Genomic DNA, 17,688 nt, shown 5'->3' on the forward strand with positions numbered 1-17,688 from the left:
CAACCTAGCTGATTTTGCTTAATTTTGTTGGGAAGTTTTATTTTACATTGAGGAGCCTCGTAGTCATTCATTTGGCACTTGTCACATGTTCATCTCAGGAACAGAAGCACCCTGGTGGCATTCTGTAGACTAATCCAGCCCACATGATGTCCTTCTCAGCATGTTAAGCAATAAGATGGAGCTTTTGCATGCAAATCCTATGCCTGGCTCTTAAAATTTGAATGATAGATCTTAAGTTTGTCAGGTTTGCTTGCTCTCCATGCCATGAGCAAACTGGAGACGCTGCAGTTCACATTCACTCATGCCATATTTCCATATCCAACACTGCCAGCCTTCCCTTTCCATTTGGCCCTGCTCCCGTGCCATGCCTTCATGAGTACCAGTGGTCATTAGTGCTACTGTTTGTGCAACCAGAAGATGAGCCAGGTAAAGGAGCTGTTCTCATTTAGAGTAAGCCAGGGAGAAAATAAAGTTGCAGGGTGCCCAGTTCATGTAGCCTCACATGTGAGAGATGACACGGGAGCACCAGTGAGCAGCCAGGGATAGAGATGGGGGATGGAGACTGCTTTAGGTGGCACTTGCCTCTAGAAGAATTGTTGGTAAAATGACAGCCAGTCAGTCCTGCTGATTCAACATGACAAATCCATTTCACAGAATGGGGATTTTCCAGCCTTATATCTATTTGGTGTCTGAATCAACAGTCCTACATGGAGATAAGTGTGCTGGGTGATACAGACTCGTGCACACAAATGCTGATGGTCTCTGTACCAGTGCAGGGTGCCTCTACTACTGGTATATGAAAGGAACTGACTATTAGAAAACAGTAGGAATCCCCGTTCTGAACCTCAGACTTGGCAAAATGTCTCAAGTTAGACATCGAAAGCCTCTAAGGAGGTTTGAAATCTTGGTCTAACACAGAGTCTCATTCCAGGCTGTATAATATCATAAAACCTCCTGTGAAAAGCACTAATTACTTCATAGCTCTTTAAACTTCCTCATTATTTTTAAATAAGGGGGTTTTTGCCTTCTATAGCACAAATCCTATTAATCATGGCATTAGTTGTAATACCAGAGAAATTATGGTAGTGCTATAAGCCTCTAATGCAAAACCACAGGAAACGTATCCAGAGATTTCAGAGACATAGGTGTAAGGATAGCCTTCATTCACACTCTGAGAAACTGGACCATACCCTGGCTTTGAACCTTGTTAATTAGCCAAGTATGGATTTTTTTCCCCCCAATAATTCTTTTTTTTCCCCTACTCTCTATGAAAGAGAAATTCAGCATTTACTTAAATTGACTGAACTCAAGTCTAAGAACTGGATGCACTTGTCTGACTTTTTATCACATTCCTAGGTACAAGCAGAGAGGAAAACCCTACCAAGCAGGAGTGTTTCTGGACAAAGGGGTTAAGCAGGAAAAATCTGACTTACACAGTCTAAAGGCTATAAAGTAATTTCTCATGATTTTCTGAATTTCATTTTCTCTGTACTTTCTCCTTTGAAAGCCCATGTCTGGGAAACACTCTAGGCAGAAGAGCAAATCCTCGGGAGGAGATGTGAAAGGGCAGACAAAGAATCACAGAATCACAGAATATGCTGAGTTGGAAGGGACCCAAAAGGATCATTGAGTCCAACTCCCGGCCCTGCTCAGGATGCCTCAAGAATCCCACCATATGCCTGAACAGACCAAGTGATACCTACAAGACCTAATATGAATCCATAGGTTGACCTTGCTGTTGAGTCAGTACCAGGGACAGCAAGAATGGTCAGGAACACAGTTAGTGCTGCTGACTGCCTCATTTCTACCAAGCTGTGCTAGGGATGTGGCTCTGTGTTGCTGTTTCCCCAGCAGAAAAAACAACGTAAGAAGCTACTGAATATGTTGCTCTCACTCACTGCTACCTTTATAAAGTAATTTCACACTTTCCATTATGCCAAATCAGTCTCTAAAGCCATAAACTGGATGATACAAAATGTTCCAAGTTAAAATGAAGAAGGATCTCTGACAAACCTCAGGGTCTTGCCATTTTCAAGGTAGTTCAGGTGCAGTGTTAGACTCCTTTGTGAGAATGTGGTGTGCTGTATCTCACAGTAAGTATTTTAAAAGAAGCAACAGAATTTGCAGTACCTGCACACCTTTTATGCCTTCTTCAATTTGATGTCACTTTAATTGGCTTTAAATTTTTGATGAGATGACAAACATCAAAGGGAAGTCATTTGATTTACTCCTGTGTCTGTAAGAAAGTTGCCAAATATAAAATGGGTTACAAAGTCTGCTATGAACTTGGCAGATTAGACCAAATTATTTTTGCTATTCACAGGACCTGTGCTTAGGACTTCAAAATTAAGTAGGCTGGCTCCAGCCAGCTACTTAATTTTTTTAATGGATTCTTTTTCTCTTCCATTTCAGGGTGTATTTTACTCACCGCCCAGATCTTCTCCAGCTGTTCATGAGTACCAGAAGTTGCTGCAAATATTGGCTGACCCTGGATCATTTCCACAAATATACAGCCTGCACTCCTGCAAGAAACCCAAGGTATTAACTCATTCACATAAATGACATATATAATATGATTGTTAGGATGGGCAGGGAGAGAGGAAGAGGTAATTGTTGTAATGGAAATTTAGAAATTCTGATTTGTAAATGCAGAAATACTGATATAAGCTGTAAATCCTATATATATATGTATCTTGCATGTCAAGTCTCAAAAGTACCAGTCTGATGTGTCAGTATTGTACACCCACCTCAGGTCATCTAGTGAGAATGTGTGTGAAGCAAGGCAGGATGTGGGGTGTCTGTATATATGTAAATAAATAGAGGCTTCAGTGAAGACTGGTAATACCTTTATATTATGATGGTAGGAAGGATCTTGCATTATAAAAACCCCTACTGATTGTAGAAAGTCAGGAAGGTTTCCTTTGGGAAGGATCATCTTGTACAGCCCTGATCTTGCAGCATGTTCTAAGCACTGCAACTGGCCCATGTTGCAAGTTTTATGTAGTATCAGTAATCTCATCCTAGTCCTGCAGACTGAATCACTTGAATTGAAAAGCTCACAAGTCAATTAGGATGGGAGCAGAGCAAAGATAAGTTACATTCACATGCCTCCAGGATTTCAGAAAAAACCCGAAGCAGTCAAGGTTCCATACAAGTCTGTTCCCATCTCCTCTTTCTCATCAGCACCACCCACTAAAAAAAAAATTCACTTTTCACCAGCAAGACAAGACAGGTGATATCCTTGGAAAATAAACCCACTAAGAACTGTCTTTTTTTTCCAGTACCAAACAACTTGTTTCAGGTCTCTGTCCATTAATCCTGTTACAAACTACCTGAAAAAAGGGTCATGGCAGAAGCCTGTGGAGTATGAGGTTACTCTCCATGAGAAAAGGGTGCAAAATTGGAGCACTAAGAAAAGGAAAGATAAACAGGGAACTACTACACACTTCATTGGCTTGAAGGATATATTAGATGCAGAAAGAACCCAGAGGCACTACTATAGCCATTTTCCTTCAGAAGCAATTAGCTCTTCCTTGGAAAGCTGAAGGCAAGATTTCGTAGCATAAAGAACCTAGTCATAAAAGCAAGTTAAAATATTCTTATTTTGATGTCATCCCCTGCTCTGCACTTGCACCAAAACAAACCAGCCAGCTTAAAAAAAACCCCAACACCCTCAAAATTGCTTCATTTTACTAAGGTGGATTAGTCCTCATGGCAATAATGATGAAATAGCTGTGATCAAGGTAGACTTGCCTATTTGCAACTATTCCCATCTCTTACTGTATGGTGTAAAACTCCACTCATTTACTTTTTAATCATTTTCTTCAATTTTTTTCCTAGGTTTTCTGTCTTTTCACTAAGTCCCATTGCAACTTTCCAGGTTTCAGTCTCATTCTTCTTTGGTTATATCATACTTCAGTCCTTTAAGCTCAACTCTTGAAAACCCAGCTTTGTCTAACAGGCTCTGAAAGTATTTTCACTTGCTGAGCAATAACTGGTAATCTCTTCTGGTCATCTGTACTCCTGTGTTACCCCTTGCACCTTGTTTTCGCAATACTGTAGTTGCTTTTCCCACCTGGCTGTGGTCAGTTGAAACTCTGGCGTGCAACTCATCTGCGGTATTTATTTTGGTCATCCTTGCACACCAGGTGGTGCCAAGCCTGTTTGCAGATCCATATGTAACACTGTTTTCATAAACATCTCTGCTGCACTTTCCCTTAGCTTCCTGTACCCTAACCTTGGCAGGTCTTGTGAGATGAGCTTCTCTGCTTGTCTAATTTCCTCTTCCAGAGTCCAGGCATCATGAAACTTAATCCACAGCTTTTGCAACATAGGGGTTTTTGGTGTTTTTACTACACTACCACATCATCAGACTACTTCGGAGCCCACAGAGAGATTCTACTGAGACCAGTGTCATACCAACACTGTTTTCACAGCTGATGTACATGCCCAAATGGCTCACCCTATTTTGCAACCACGGGGGCTGCTGTAATCTGCTGGTTGCATTGCACAAGTTCAACTGTTTATGGTCAAAGCAGTTTAGGTACTTTTGATTTGTAGGAGAAGAGAAACAGCTCTCTGTGTTTTTGAAACAAGTGATGATGATGTTCTACCACAGTTTGCATTCTGATATCCTAGCTAGGAAGGGCCATTAGACTGGCAAGAGCATGAACTTTGGAAACTAATGGTAGTTGTATTAGCCTTGCAGTAGAAGCCTCAGCTTTCCTTTTGAGACTTACAGTTACTGCTCTGACAACATTATGAGGATCCTTCTGATAATGAGGATGACTCAAAAGCATTTACTTTTAAATATTTCTAAATATTTAGACCTGGGGTTGTTTTGCTTTTCCCCTTTTTCCTTCTTTCCTCTCTAATATTAATTTTTCAAGTCTTCTTACCCCTTTCCAGTCTGTAATTTTATTAGAGGGTCTCAGTCCTATAAAACTGCCTTGGGAAGAGATAGGGCAGAGGGAGGGGTCTTTTGGGAAGAGGCCTAGACATGATACTTTAGCAAGTGCCAGATAAGCACACAAATCAAAACAGTGACAGCTAAAGTAGTAGGAGAAATTATAGGGATATTCAGGGAGCATAAGCAGAGCTGATTCAGACAGAACAGTTGTATCTATCTGCAGTCTCTGGGGAAGGTTTGAACACTGCACTTTGTCCTCAGTCTGCAGTGCTGCATCACACAGTGGAAAGGTTTTCATCAGGATTAAGATCTAAGATATCTCTGTGGCATCCCAGAGTTCCCTCTCCATGTTTGGGGGTTGCTTTTGGCACTAGGAGATGGTAATTTTATATTTAACCAGACATATATCCTTCCTGTTGTTCATCACCAAGCCTGGTCTATACAGTGGAGCCCTTAGCCAGTATCTCCCAGTCTGGCATAGCAGGCCATGTGAACCAGGCTGAGGAGAAGGCCGTAGTGAGCCTGGCAGGTCCATGTTAAATGACAGCATGTGAACTCCTACCAGGGAAGATCACTGTGGGGTTTTTTTCCTCTCTTTTTTTTAAATGGCAGATTATACAAGGAAAGCCTGACTGAAAAGAAGATATCTGAAGGCACTCATGATGTTTGCAGCCACTAATGTGGCTGTGCATAAAGCACTTGGTGTTTTTCAAAAAAAGGAAAAAAAAGTCCTTCTGATATGCAATGTAATCTCCCTGAAATCCCTTAATTGAATCTTCTAAAGTCCTGAAGAGATAGTGAGGGAGAAAGAGAGAGAAAAGAGATACAGAGAGATTAAAGCAGCTTTTCTAGTTAGTCCAAGAGTGACTGAGTCTCCCTCTATATCTCTTTCTTCATCTATTCAAGGCCTCATTCACTTCCCATGTGCCTCCCACTGACAGTATTGCTGCTCAAGCACACTATGCATGAATTGCCATAATGTTTTATTTTGTTATAATTGGTTTCTTTAAACCAAGGCTTTGACACCCACTGTCTCATGCCATTACCAAGGGCATTCTGACCTGCCTTCATGTAAATTGCAGCATCCAAAAGACATAGGGTTTTTTTTCCTTTCTTCCCAATAGACAAGTAACATCTGTGTGAATTCACATTATTTCCTAATAGACAAAAATTCAACTTAAATGCAGTGTACATCAAGATAATAAATGACTCTTGTTAGAGGAAGTTACTGAATAGAGCTCACTGAAGTACTCTCTATTCTCTCAGCGTGACATCTTTCTTTAGGGCAAACACTTTGAATGTTGTTATTATAAGGTGGCGTTATAACAAAGGTGCCTACAGTGTGGATGTAGTTCAGTGGGATGGAGAGCACTGTGCTGTTAGAGCTGGGATCTTTCTACACCACTCCTATGTTGCTATTCATTACACCAGAGCAGAGTTATGCAGTGGGGATGTTGGTTTTGCATAGGCAGAAACGACACACTTTCTGTGCATAGCTGGCTTTGGACAGGGGTCAGCTTCCAGGGAAAAAAACCAACAGGCTTATGCCTGATACAAGCCCTCTAATCTGCTAGGCAGGCATCTTCTTCAAACTCAGCAGACATTTCTGAAAGACTGTCTGGAGGGAAAGATGACAGGTAGTGGGGTTAGTAGACAGGACTATTTAGACTGGCTTAGCAGCTGGAAGCCATTAGAATTTTAGCAAGGTTTTCCTCCTTAGAGAAGTCTTTAAATAATTAAATTAGCAGCAGTCCTAGGGAAGTAAACAATCTAAAAACTTCCGTTTCCCAGACCTACCCTCCAGACTTAGGTCACTGGAGTGTCTGATAAGCTGCAGACCTCTGGAGGGAGATACAGCCTGTGAAAACCTGGAGCTTTGCGGTTTGTAAACTCAGCCAGCCCTCTTGCACATTCTTCAGCCTGCTGCACTCCTACCCTTTCCTGGCCTTTGACTCTGCAGTAGTTACAAGTAAGTCCTGGTGGGACGGGTATCAGCAGAAGATAATGGGCTCTGAAGAAAGGGCGAAGCAGCCATACCATTTACAGATGTGAAATTGCCCAGAATAAGGAAGGTCTCCTGCAACTTCATGAGCTGTATGCTGTCCATGAGTACATCAGGGCTGTGTTGTTGGAAGTGGGCTCAGGCTGAGCCAGAAGGTTGATGAACCTTATAGTTAGCCCAGCTACATAGCCAAGCCAGCCCAAAAGGCCACAGTGGGACCCTGTGAAACCTTCATACTCTCCTGTTTTCTGCCCATTCTCAGAGACTCTCTCCCTTCTACGAATGTGCAGCTTGTTTCCTTTTGATTCCCAAATACATTAAGATTTTGGGGTACAGCTCATAAAGTAACAAACCTTTAACAGACACAGCCCTTCTCTGGTGTGAAATACAGACTGAATCTGAGACACGGTCTTTGAGAAGAAGGACAAAATAGCACAGAAATAATGAAAATCTCAGACACCTTTCTATCTCCAGACTCATTAAGAAACCCTTTAATGCCACATTTTGTTACCAAGGCCAAAGTGATTGATGGTGCAGTTGTGGATCCATTGTTCACAAAGCCATTTCTGTAGAGAGTTACTACTGACTCAGCTGACTACACAGAAACACTTGCACTGAGCAAAAGTGTTCTGTTGCAAGACATGAAAATGCTTCATACATGTTACCAGAAAAGATGCATATCTCACATAAATATTATCAGATGAGGTTTGTATCAATCTGTAGCTGAGCTGTATTGACACCATTCCCAAAAACTTCTATGAACCCTCTATGAAACTTCTACAAAACTCCACACTGCTCACATATTTTCTGCTCACAGGTGTTAATTCCTCTACTTATAACCATATCTACTGTAACTTTGGCTGATGTAATTTAATTCAGATAAAAATTATTTTTCCCAGGGAACCCCAGATGCTTTGATATTGGTCAGTACCAGATATCTATATCAGAAGAATAAGCTGTAGCTCCAAGCAGCACATCAGGAGGACGGTACCAGAGTGTCACAACTTCAGAGGAGTATGTCTGTCTGGGGATGGACTGGGCACGAGCAAGGCCTGCAAAAAAAGCCCCAACAAACCAACAAAACTGCTGTGTTAGGACAGTCCTTCTACCTGTACAGTGCATAGATGATAATAATTGGCAACAGGACATTATTTTCTCTTTAAACACAAGTAATCTCAATGCAGCTTACAAGCAATTGACAAAGTGTTTCTGGAGTATACCTCTGGGGTGGATCAGATCAAGCAGTAGGCTTTTTTGCCTAGGTGTTTTGCAGGGCTTTACCATTTGAGACTGAAGCAGCTATCCCAAACCAATGCCAAGAAAGCTTTTCAGGTCACACATTGCTGTGGACTCTACACATTACATTATTTTCTGAACAGAGAGGGGTTGATTCTTTGTTCTCTTGAACTAGTTTTACATGGCAGTAACTGCTCTGACTTAAATGAGGTTAATCCCTGCACCTATCAGTATAAATGCAAGAAAAGCTGGACTGACCACAGAAATCGTTTCCTGAAGTTCAAGGAAAGGTTATGCTTCTCTGCCTTAATTGGCTGTGGATACAGATCTATATGCATGCTACAGCTTTGGTCTGAACAGATACACAGCAGTATCCAAACTGTGACTCACCAAAGTCAGCTAATTTGAGCTCACCAAGGCAACTGATGAGCAAGTTCTGGGGTTTCAGATCACGGTGAAGAATGTGTTGTTGGTGGATGTAAGCCAGGCCACGCAAAAGCTGGAACATGAAGAGCTGGAAAAAGCCAACAAAAAAACTGAAATGATTTTGTGTGACTTTGCATTGATACATTAATTCTAAACTTCAGGAGAACCCTGGAACAAAGCAGAGACAAAGCAAGTAAGAAACCAGTAAAAATCCCAAAAATGAGTAGAGCTGGCTGAGGAGGAGAAAACTGTGATGGGTTATGACTGCCCTACAGCTTTCTGAGGTTTTCAGGGTGGAACATTTGGCCAGGAGGGCAGTTTAACTGCGGTCTGTAAATGCATGTTCTGGAAATTTAACTTTTCTTTAGAAATGGACTGTTGATTGCAGGAGCAAGGTCAGCTTGCCAAAACACAGACCCAGATTTCAGAACAGCAGCTGTGTTGATTGCAGTGCTCAAGACAAAGACACACAGCCAAACAAAAGGAAAGCCTAAGGAGCTGAAGGTTTGCCCCCTTGAGCCACATGGCACCAGCTGACTGCATTCCATGGCCACTCTACATGCCACCAGTGGAGCAGGGAACTGACTGACCCAGCAATGGGAACTGTTGGCTACAAACTGGGAGAAAACATGAGGACCTGATTTTAAAAATACAGCAAATACAATATGATGAACGAAGTAAGCAAGCAAGCAAAAAAATAAGCAAGAAAGGAAGCCAAGAAATAAATACCTAACTCTGACCATCATGGTAGTCTAAACAAGTCTGGGGTAATATAAGCTGAGCTGAAACAAGGTATGAAGTTGGACAGTGGATAGAAACAAAACACAGCAAAAGTAATAAGACTTCACCAGAGAAAAGATATTTTTCACCAGAAATTTAATCTGAAGAGGAGGAAAAACAGTGACACCCATAGGTCATTTTTGTACCAGAAAAGTGTCCCTGTAACATTCTGCATACTTATATCATATTTCATAAGAATCACTCAGGAAAATCAAACAGCATTTGCCAGCAAAAATGAAGCAAGCTAGATGACCCTCCTAAAGGAGCAGTAAATAATTTTGTAGTTCAGTTCCTGCTGACAGTGAGGATTCTGGGCAGGAAAGCAGAGCAGCTGGCTAGTGTTTACTCACAGAAATGCCAGTGAGTACATATTACAGCCATGTGCTCCATGTGCTTTATGAGCACGTCTGGTAGCAGAGCCCTTGAGATCTGTGCCAAAACTGCTACACTGCATCTCAGATGTATCTGAGCTTTAAGGATGTTTAAAATCTGAGGTCCCAAGAAACTTCATTAGAATTGGTGTTGCTTAACAACTATCTGGAAAAAGATGTGAACAAGGTGGCAACATTTGAAGATGACAGAAGTATTTAGATTAGTTGTGATAAGAAGTGACAGTGAGGAACTTCAGAGAGATCTGACAAAGCCAGATGAATAGTCAGTTTGATAACACACAAAGTTATTGTTGACAGCTGTAAGATAAATTAACTGAAGTTGCTCAGGAAAAGGATGCAGGCATTCACTGAGGACATCTGCACTGAAATCTTAAACCAGTGTGCAGCAGCAGTCCTGAAAGTTAATTAAATGTGAAGATGCATACAAAGGAGAGCAGGAGACTATTATAACATCAATCTATAAAGTAAGGGTACATGTTCATCTGTGCTCAGATCCAGTCAACCAATCTCAAAAGCTATGGTAGAAACACAAGGGACTTAAACGACTGCAAATATGAAGATAGTTCCAAATGAAGAGAGAGTGAGATTTGAGAGTTTTTAATTAGAGAGATGAATAATGTGGTGTAGCAATAAGAGAATACAAATTTGTGTAGAGATAGGTTTCCTTGCCACAAGATGTCATTGTTCACAAAAGCTGAATGTCCGCTTGCAGAAAATAGGAAGAGGGATTAACTGAAAAAAGGCTTGGAGACTGAGGGAGCTTGTTACATCATCAAAGGCAGATTTTCTCCAAAGTTTTTGTCATATATGTAACAAATAAATATTAGTAAGTAATTTACAGTGACCATACATAATAGAAAATAACACTTCCTCGTGCCTTAAGGGATACAAGTCTCTTAAGGAACTCACCATAACATTGCAATAATGGAGTCCTCCAGGATGCTGGCCCATGTACTGTGCTAGATCTGTGTGCTAAATAGAAGAAAAGAACTTGAGGCAAAGCTACTGCTGTAAAATGCCTCTACCAACAATGCCTCTTCTGTAAATGGGAAAATATGCAACTGCTACAAAGGTGCCTATCTCACCTTGGTGGACAGCTGGTCTGATGCAGCACACAAGATGTGCTTAAGTTCTGGGTCACATCAGGGACCTGGCTGACCTGTTATCTCACCCCAGCATTTATAACCTGAAGCTGCTGGTTAACAGAATTCATACTTGTGCCAGAACTAATCATAAAGCTGCAATAAGAAGACATAGCTTCTGTATTTTCTTTATAATTTGCTTGACTATCAGCAAAAGCAAGAGAAGTAGCAAGACTCGTATGGAGAATTTTATATGTATCCTGGTCTCCCCATGAGAGCAATCCACAGCTTGGCCATGGTGAGCCACTGGGGTCAGTGCCAAATCTAACCCCAGCTGGGATGTGAGCTCATATCATTATTTCCTACCCTCGCTGTGGCTAAAAAACAGTACTTTTATTGTGTTGGCAAGGCAGAAATGGAGGTAAATAATGTCTGCCACCCCAGTAGACACAAGACATGGAATCATTTTTGCATACAGCTGTCGCACATACAGAAAGAAAAGAGTAAGGCTGTGTGGCTGGAAAGCAGGAGATCAAGAAGGAAAATCAATCATTGCACTAAAGCATTACAACTCGTTTCTTTGTAGATTTCTCATAGTGCAGTAAATTCATTCTGCAGCCACTTCCCAGTACTTCCCAGTACTGGCTCCACAGGAAGCTAGAAAAACATCAACTCACCACATACTCAAAGACAAATGTTAGTGTCTCCTTGGTCTGGATAATGTCATGAAGCAGTACGATGTTGGCATGTTTCAAACACTTGAGAAGAGAAGCTGGGAAAACACAAAAGGCAGATCAACTTTACTGCTGCTGGAAGTGGAAGGAGATCGTGCACAAAACAAGGCAGCGAAAATAAAAAACTGGGGAGTAATAGTCCAGACTTGGAAGTTCTGTAAGAAGTGGCAACTACTGAGTCTGAAGGAGGATGGAACAGCTCCATAGAGAAGCAAGCATCAGTGCTCCAGGCTTGGCAGGAACCCATCCTTCTCTCAGAGGTGGGATCTTGCCTCTGTCAGAAATAGCAGTTCATAGTTCCCAGGTGTCAGTTTATAAGTTGAGAAGTAATTTCTTCAAGGTAAATGCTGAGAGGAAGGACCTGGGAGCTCCCAGAGCCAGAATGAAGCAGCCTCCAGCCTGTCACTGAGCTTCTCATACTTCTCCCATCCACGTCCTGGTGTGTGCCCTCAGCATGGCCCTTACGAGAGACTTCTGGGAAAAGCTGAGTTCTACCAGTTTCTGGCTTCACAACCACAGAGCAAAAATCTACAAAAAGAAATCACTGTAGATATAAGCTAAATTCTGAATTTAGTTCTGTGCATATTGGTTACTGTCTCTGGTTAAAAACTCTTAAGAACAGAGAGGAGGAAGTTACTGAGTGAATACTAAGTTGTTTGTATTTATAAAACTTTGGCAAGCTTTTCTTTGAGCCTAACTATGCAAAAGCACCATCGCAACTCTGTGGCCCTGGTCCTTAGGTCCTGACACGCCTTTGCCAAGCCTCAGCACATGGGCTGTGGTGATGGAGGGGGCAGCACATGGAAGCATCTCTGGCCCCATATAGACCACAGAGCACTGACTTATGCTAAGACAAAAGCTGCAGCCTTCTGATCCTTTTGGCTGTGCGTTGGGTTTGTTATGTTACAGCAGGCTCCAGCCAGCACACTCCTGAAAGGAGCTTCTCAGCAGACACTCTCCATGGGAGAAGAGGGTGCACAGCTTCATCATTTGCTACCTTAGGTGTGTGACAATATTGCAGTAACTCTGTACAGAGGAGGAATGTGGGGAAGAAGTGAAGCTGGGATTACTTTGCCTGTAGGTCACTGGCACAACTGAAGAATCTGAGCCAGCTGTTCACAGACAGTAGCCCCAAAGCCCAAAAAACCAGATGTCCCTGACCCCAGATTTTAGTTCAGCTTTTGACATTGCAGAATATCCTCAGAGCTGTTCCAGATCCACTTTTCTCCCGCTGATTAAAACCAAATTAGTTTACTGTCAGACCATGCAGTCCTACAAATTTCATTCAAATAAGGCATGGGCGTAGGATCTTGTTTCAGCTGAATTAGCACACAATACAGAGCATGGGCCAGCTGTGGGAGGTAGAGTTTTGGTCACAATTAAAAGCTGCTTTTTTGGTTTTCAAACAATCTGAAAAAGATGTTTGAAGAGTTTCATGCTGGCAAAGCAAATTTATACCGGATTAGCACTTTGCCTTTTGCAATCATAACAATTTCACCTGATTTCAAAAGCCCTACTGCCAGAGTTACTCTGTATGACACAGCTGTAGCCCAAGCCTATGTCAGTACTCAGACTACTGAGCAGTAAGGATGGCCTGATTCAGAACAACTGCTGGAAAAGCAGATTGCAAAGCAGTTCTTGCACAGAGCTTGGTGCTGCTGCAGCTAAACTGCCTCTACTGCTGATGCTAGTCCATTTAGCTACCACCACTGTGTTCCCAGTGCACAGCAGTATGGACCTTAAACATGCTCCACACTGCACCTAAAATTCTATGAACCTAGTAAAGATACTCTGGCTAGAGCCCATCTGCTACAGAACATGATAACCTGACTCTGTGACACCACAAAAATTCCATATGACTGGAGCTATTGCTCCAGATGAGCAGCACAGAGGGTCCATAGTAAAATGGAGGATTCACTGCCTGTGCCTTAATCAGGCTTCTGGGAACTGCTCCTCACTTTGTTGCTTCTACAACCCCCTGCTGGGGTGTCAGGTGCTACTGCCAGAACCGCGCTTTAAACGCATTTTGTCTCTGCGGGACTTCCTGGGGTGAAGCGTCTCTTTGTCAGGGGAGCGCATTCCTCCAGGGTAGCAGAGAATGCGCTGCGTTAATAAATCTTGTGCTTTGTTTTTGCTACTGACTTACATTGTAAATTTGAGGTGTCAGATGCTGCAAAGCTCAGCAGTACACAAAAGACCTATTTAAAGCAGACCCTTCATAGGATCACCCTTGTTTTCTCACATAATGAATGAAGTTAAGACTCTCAGCCTGTCCAGTAGAGCATGTTAAAGGGGTGCTGATCTTTAGCGCATCATTAGTTCGATGTAGGTAAAGCTTTTAAGGCTTTTTTTACTGGTGGGCTACAAGTGTAAATGCAGAGCAAAAGCACCACAGCAAATGAGTGTATAGGAAACTGTAACACAAGCCATTCTTTAAATAGGCATATTTAGATATCTCTCTGCTTTCACACAGAATTGGACTAAGGACTTCGTAAACTTTCTTGCCTTAATTACTGTTATAAACCTGGAGTGGATTCGGTGACCTCTCTCGTTATTCTGAGTTGACTGCTATGAGAGTCCTTGTGTGCTAGTGTTGCTCAGTGAAAGCTGGCACATCTGGTCCCTGACTTTCCATCCCCGTGACAAGATTAACCCTACTTTCACAAGTGCAGTAAGAAGTTAAAAAAACCCATATGTGTGACGTCTTACATTGATAGCTTTCACTAATACCATAAAACAGACTGGCACAATGGTTGCATATTTCTGTGTATGGGAGAAAACAGATTATGGTCTTCTTGGGATTGTACAGCATATGAAAATAGAAGCCTCAATTAACCAGGCTTGTGAACTTAGTCTGTAGGGAAATGTAAATACATTCAGCCAAAATCAAGCACTTGTGAAACAGCGTTTCTTTCTCCAAGAAATTGAGAAAGCTGCAGACATTTTGCCCAGTGCTCTACAAAGTCAACTGATAAGAAGAATTTCTCACTGGACTGAAATGACAGATGTTATTAAACACCAGTTTTATTGAAAGTATCTCTCTTCAGGCTGAGATCTGTGATGCTCCAGGTATCAGCCAGGAAAGCGTCATGGTTGTAGTAACAAATCCACAACTGCCCAATGCAGCAGTGACAAAAGCTGTGTAGTTTCTAGAGGGAGTGAGAAAGCAACTATGAAGGAGGCAGCAAGCAGGAGGTGCAAGAGGGCCCTGACACTGCTAGAAAGAACATGTCTGGCTGCAGCTGGCACTTTCCTCATCACAGGCATGGATGCATCTGTCACAAGTGCATACACCCGAAGTTCCTCCTCTGTCCATTGCATGCCTATCCAGCCCAGCGTGAAGACCTCCTCCATGAGAGGATAAGGAAACTGAGAGTTTTGGGAGAAGGACAGCCAGCACATTGAGTAAGCAAGAAAAGACTGAGGGAGACATCATGGAGCTTTTCCAGGTTAAAACAAATGCTCTTCAAGAGTGATGTTCCTCTGTGTCTTACCTTCCCGAATGGCTGTAAAGGGCACTCCCTCCTCTGCCTCCAGCTTGATCACTTTCAGTGCCACCAACTGGCTGTTGATCCTGTCAGGTCACAGTAGAAGGTCACATGAAGCATCTCAGTGCTTGGCATGATAACATTACAGTGTCCCAAGCAAACACCCAAGCAAAATTTCTAGGGCTTGCTGACCCACTCAGGCCAAGCTCAGAAGGGAATTACAAACCTCCTCCATCTTGTGTTCATCAGCAGTGAGCTGGGAGCCAGCCCACCTGGCTAGAGAAACACTGTGCTGCTGTCCAGGTATTGCTAAAGCACGGCTTTGAGCAGTGGTCCCACTCCACCTCTCACAGCTTTCCTGCCCTTGTGTGATGGCAGCATGACCTCACCCCCAATTTTTCAATCATGTGGAGATCTCTCACTTCAAGGAAAACTTTTGCTCCCTCCCTGGTTCAGCCAGACAATCTCCTGGCACACTGCTGTGGACCAAAGTGTCTTTGTGGAGCCTCCATGACTGTAGTGGAGTAGTTCCCTGAAAAGTTGGGATGGGGCTTTGCAAATATCCTGGTTAAAGGAAAAACTGGACTTTTGATTGGCCTTTATCTCCCATAAGAGGTGTTCTCAGCAAGCACTGGGAAGGCAATAATGCTCACCTGCTGATCCCCTTGTACACAGTTGCACAGGATCCTTCACACAGCTTCTCTAGGTGTACATAGGATGTGGCAGCTCCAAACGGGATGGCTTGTCTCTGCTTCATCAAGAAATTGGTATGTGCTTTAGATTGCTGGGTAGAACAAGAAGCTACTAGCAGGTCATTCAGTAATTAAGTACTGATTCATGGCTGTAATAACTATAGGATAAAGTATCTCCTGTCTGGCTCTGTGGATGCTACACCTCACCCATTTGAACCTCTTCACAACATCCTGCTCCTGGAAAGAATCAGTGTAAATCCAAGGTCTCTGTGTCCTGTACCTCCAGCTCTGGAGGGTGCAGAGCTGCAGGGGCTGCAGAGAGGGTAGAGAAAGGGATGCTCTGGTTACATCTGACAGCTGGCATAGGAAAAGGGGACAAACTGTGTCACTGGCAAACTACCATTCTACTTACGAGTTTCTTTTCTTTCTCTTTGACTGCAGTGGCTTTGAGCAATGCACATCATTTTCATCTCTCTCTCTACCAGTCACAGATCTCCAGTACTGTCTGTAAGGGGACCAACCTTCTGTGTGTTCCTGTGTTAGTAAATGGTAGTGCTCACTCAGAACACACAAAGATAAAGCTGCCTTAACTGCAGAGGATACTTCTGCAAGTATCATTCTAAATGCATGTTATTCCCCCTTACCCTTAATTTATTTGTCTCTAAATAACCTGTTAGGGCAGGGGCCAAAAACCAAATGCAGAAGTGAAATTTCAGGAAGTTTACATTTATGTATTCTTCTCCCCCTTTATCCCTCACCCCTCACCTCCTTCCTCACCTCTGTATAACTTACATAGCCAGTTAATTTGGCCCATACCACATAACAGTGCTATACACTACACAACTATAAAAAAGGTATCAATGAATGGCAAGCAGGCTGCAAGCTCCTCCTGAGCAGCTATATTGAATGGATGATAATTTGACAACACAGTGTTTGCCATCTGTGGCATGCTGCCTCCTCCAGAACTGCAGGTTGTGGGCTGCCTCCCTGTTTTACAATCCCTCATTGGTATAGAACTTGCTGGAGTGCAATCTTCTCTCCCTGCTCATCACATCAAAGGCATTTATTGTCATCTAAGGTACAGATTCCTCTTTTAGTAGCTTCACAGGCCTGAAGCTTCAAAGTTTGATGCTGTCTGGTTAGAAGCAAATGTGATAGCTTTGCACTCCCACAAGTGGAAACACCCAGGCTTAAGCCTATCTCAATGCAAAAGTGTCACATTGTGATATTAAATACCTCTGCTGTAGTCACTGCTTCCATGTGCTGAAAGCCTTGGATTTGTTGGGAGCCCCTTCTCTCGGAACAGCAGCTGCAGCATCCTGGTCTGACAGCACTTACACACAGCACGTCTCCCATGTTGTCCCATTTAAATTAAACTGTATCTCTTTTTTTCTCCTTTGCTCCTCCTCGTCCCTCTGTGTCTGTAACAGCTCATATGACTTGCATGAGGTCTCTGCCTCAAGCAGTCTTGTGATTTCTGCAGTTTTTCTTTGAAAGTCCAAATGTACCCCTGGAGTAGCTCCACTGATTCCAGTTCTTTTGGCACATGCCCTCCAAAAACAGCCAACATTTTTCATACTTGAAAATGGAGAATTAATAAATCCAAACTTTCTGCTTATACACATTCTTTTCAGTTAAGCAACTCTCCGTGTAGTAAGTTGGATAATAAAGGGATAGTTTTCACACAGGAACAGGCCTTGACTTCCCTCCCTGCCTATAGCAGTTCTAGGCTTCAGACTTTAGCCCCTAGGCTCTCAGCTGAGCTTTCTAAGCAGTGTGGCTGAGCTGTGCTTTCTGCAGGAGCTGCATATTGGCTGTGCTTGCTTTGGCATTTACATCAGCATAGGGACCTGTCTGTCCTCGTTGGATTATATATCTAAGGGATGCGATGAGTTGTAGCTGATAGAAAAGAGTCTTGTCCGTATGTCAGAACAACCAGAGCAAACT

General features: G+C 42.7%; 1 protein-coding gene across 7 annotated transcripts in view; it reads right to left on the minus strand.

The window, feature by feature from the left end:
- Nucleotides 1-17,098, minus strand: part of CDK15 (cyclin dependent kinase 15) — a 44,012-nt gene extending 26,914 nt beyond the window's left edge. For 3 of the 7 annotated variants that reach the window (XR_005602364.1, XR_005602363.1, XM_019290226.2), the window contains exons 1-8: nucleotides 16,978-17,098; nucleotides 15,703-15,800; nucleotides 15,056-15,135; nucleotides 11,505-11,599; nucleotides 10,655-10,717; nucleotides 8,538-8,661; nucleotides 7,843-7,963; nucleotides 2,429-2,522 (exon numbers count right to left, since the gene is read on the minus strand). Coding sequence is in view for 5 of the 7 variants with exons in the window: in XM_019290226.2 (XP_019145771.1) it covers nucleotides 2,429-2,522; nucleotides 7,843-7,963; nucleotides 8,538-8,661; nucleotides 10,655-10,717; nucleotides 11,505-11,599; nucleotides 15,056-15,135; nucleotides 15,703-15,800; nucleotides 16,978-17,097 (795 nt within the window). In the remaining 2 variants the exon portion in view is untranslated. Of the gene's footprint in view, nucleotides 1-2,428; nucleotides 2,523-7,842; nucleotides 7,964-8,537; nucleotides 8,662-10,654; nucleotides 10,718-11,504; nucleotides 11,600-15,055; nucleotides 15,136-15,702; nucleotides 15,801-15,948; nucleotides 16,099-16,977 lie in introns of all 7 variants that reach the window. The other 4 variants (XM_019290229.2, XM_019290227.2, XM_039555251.1 and 1 more) reach the window with 4 other exon arrangements.
- Between the last annotated feature and the right edge of the window lie 590 nt (nucleotides 17,099-17,688).

Source organism: Corvus cornix, chromosome 7 (assembly GCF_000738735.6).
Source record: "Corvus cornix cornix isolate S_Up_H32 chromosome 7, ASM73873v5, whole genome shotgun sequence".
NCBI lineage: Eukaryota > Metazoa > Chordata > Aves > Passeriformes > Corvidae > Corvus > Corvus cornix.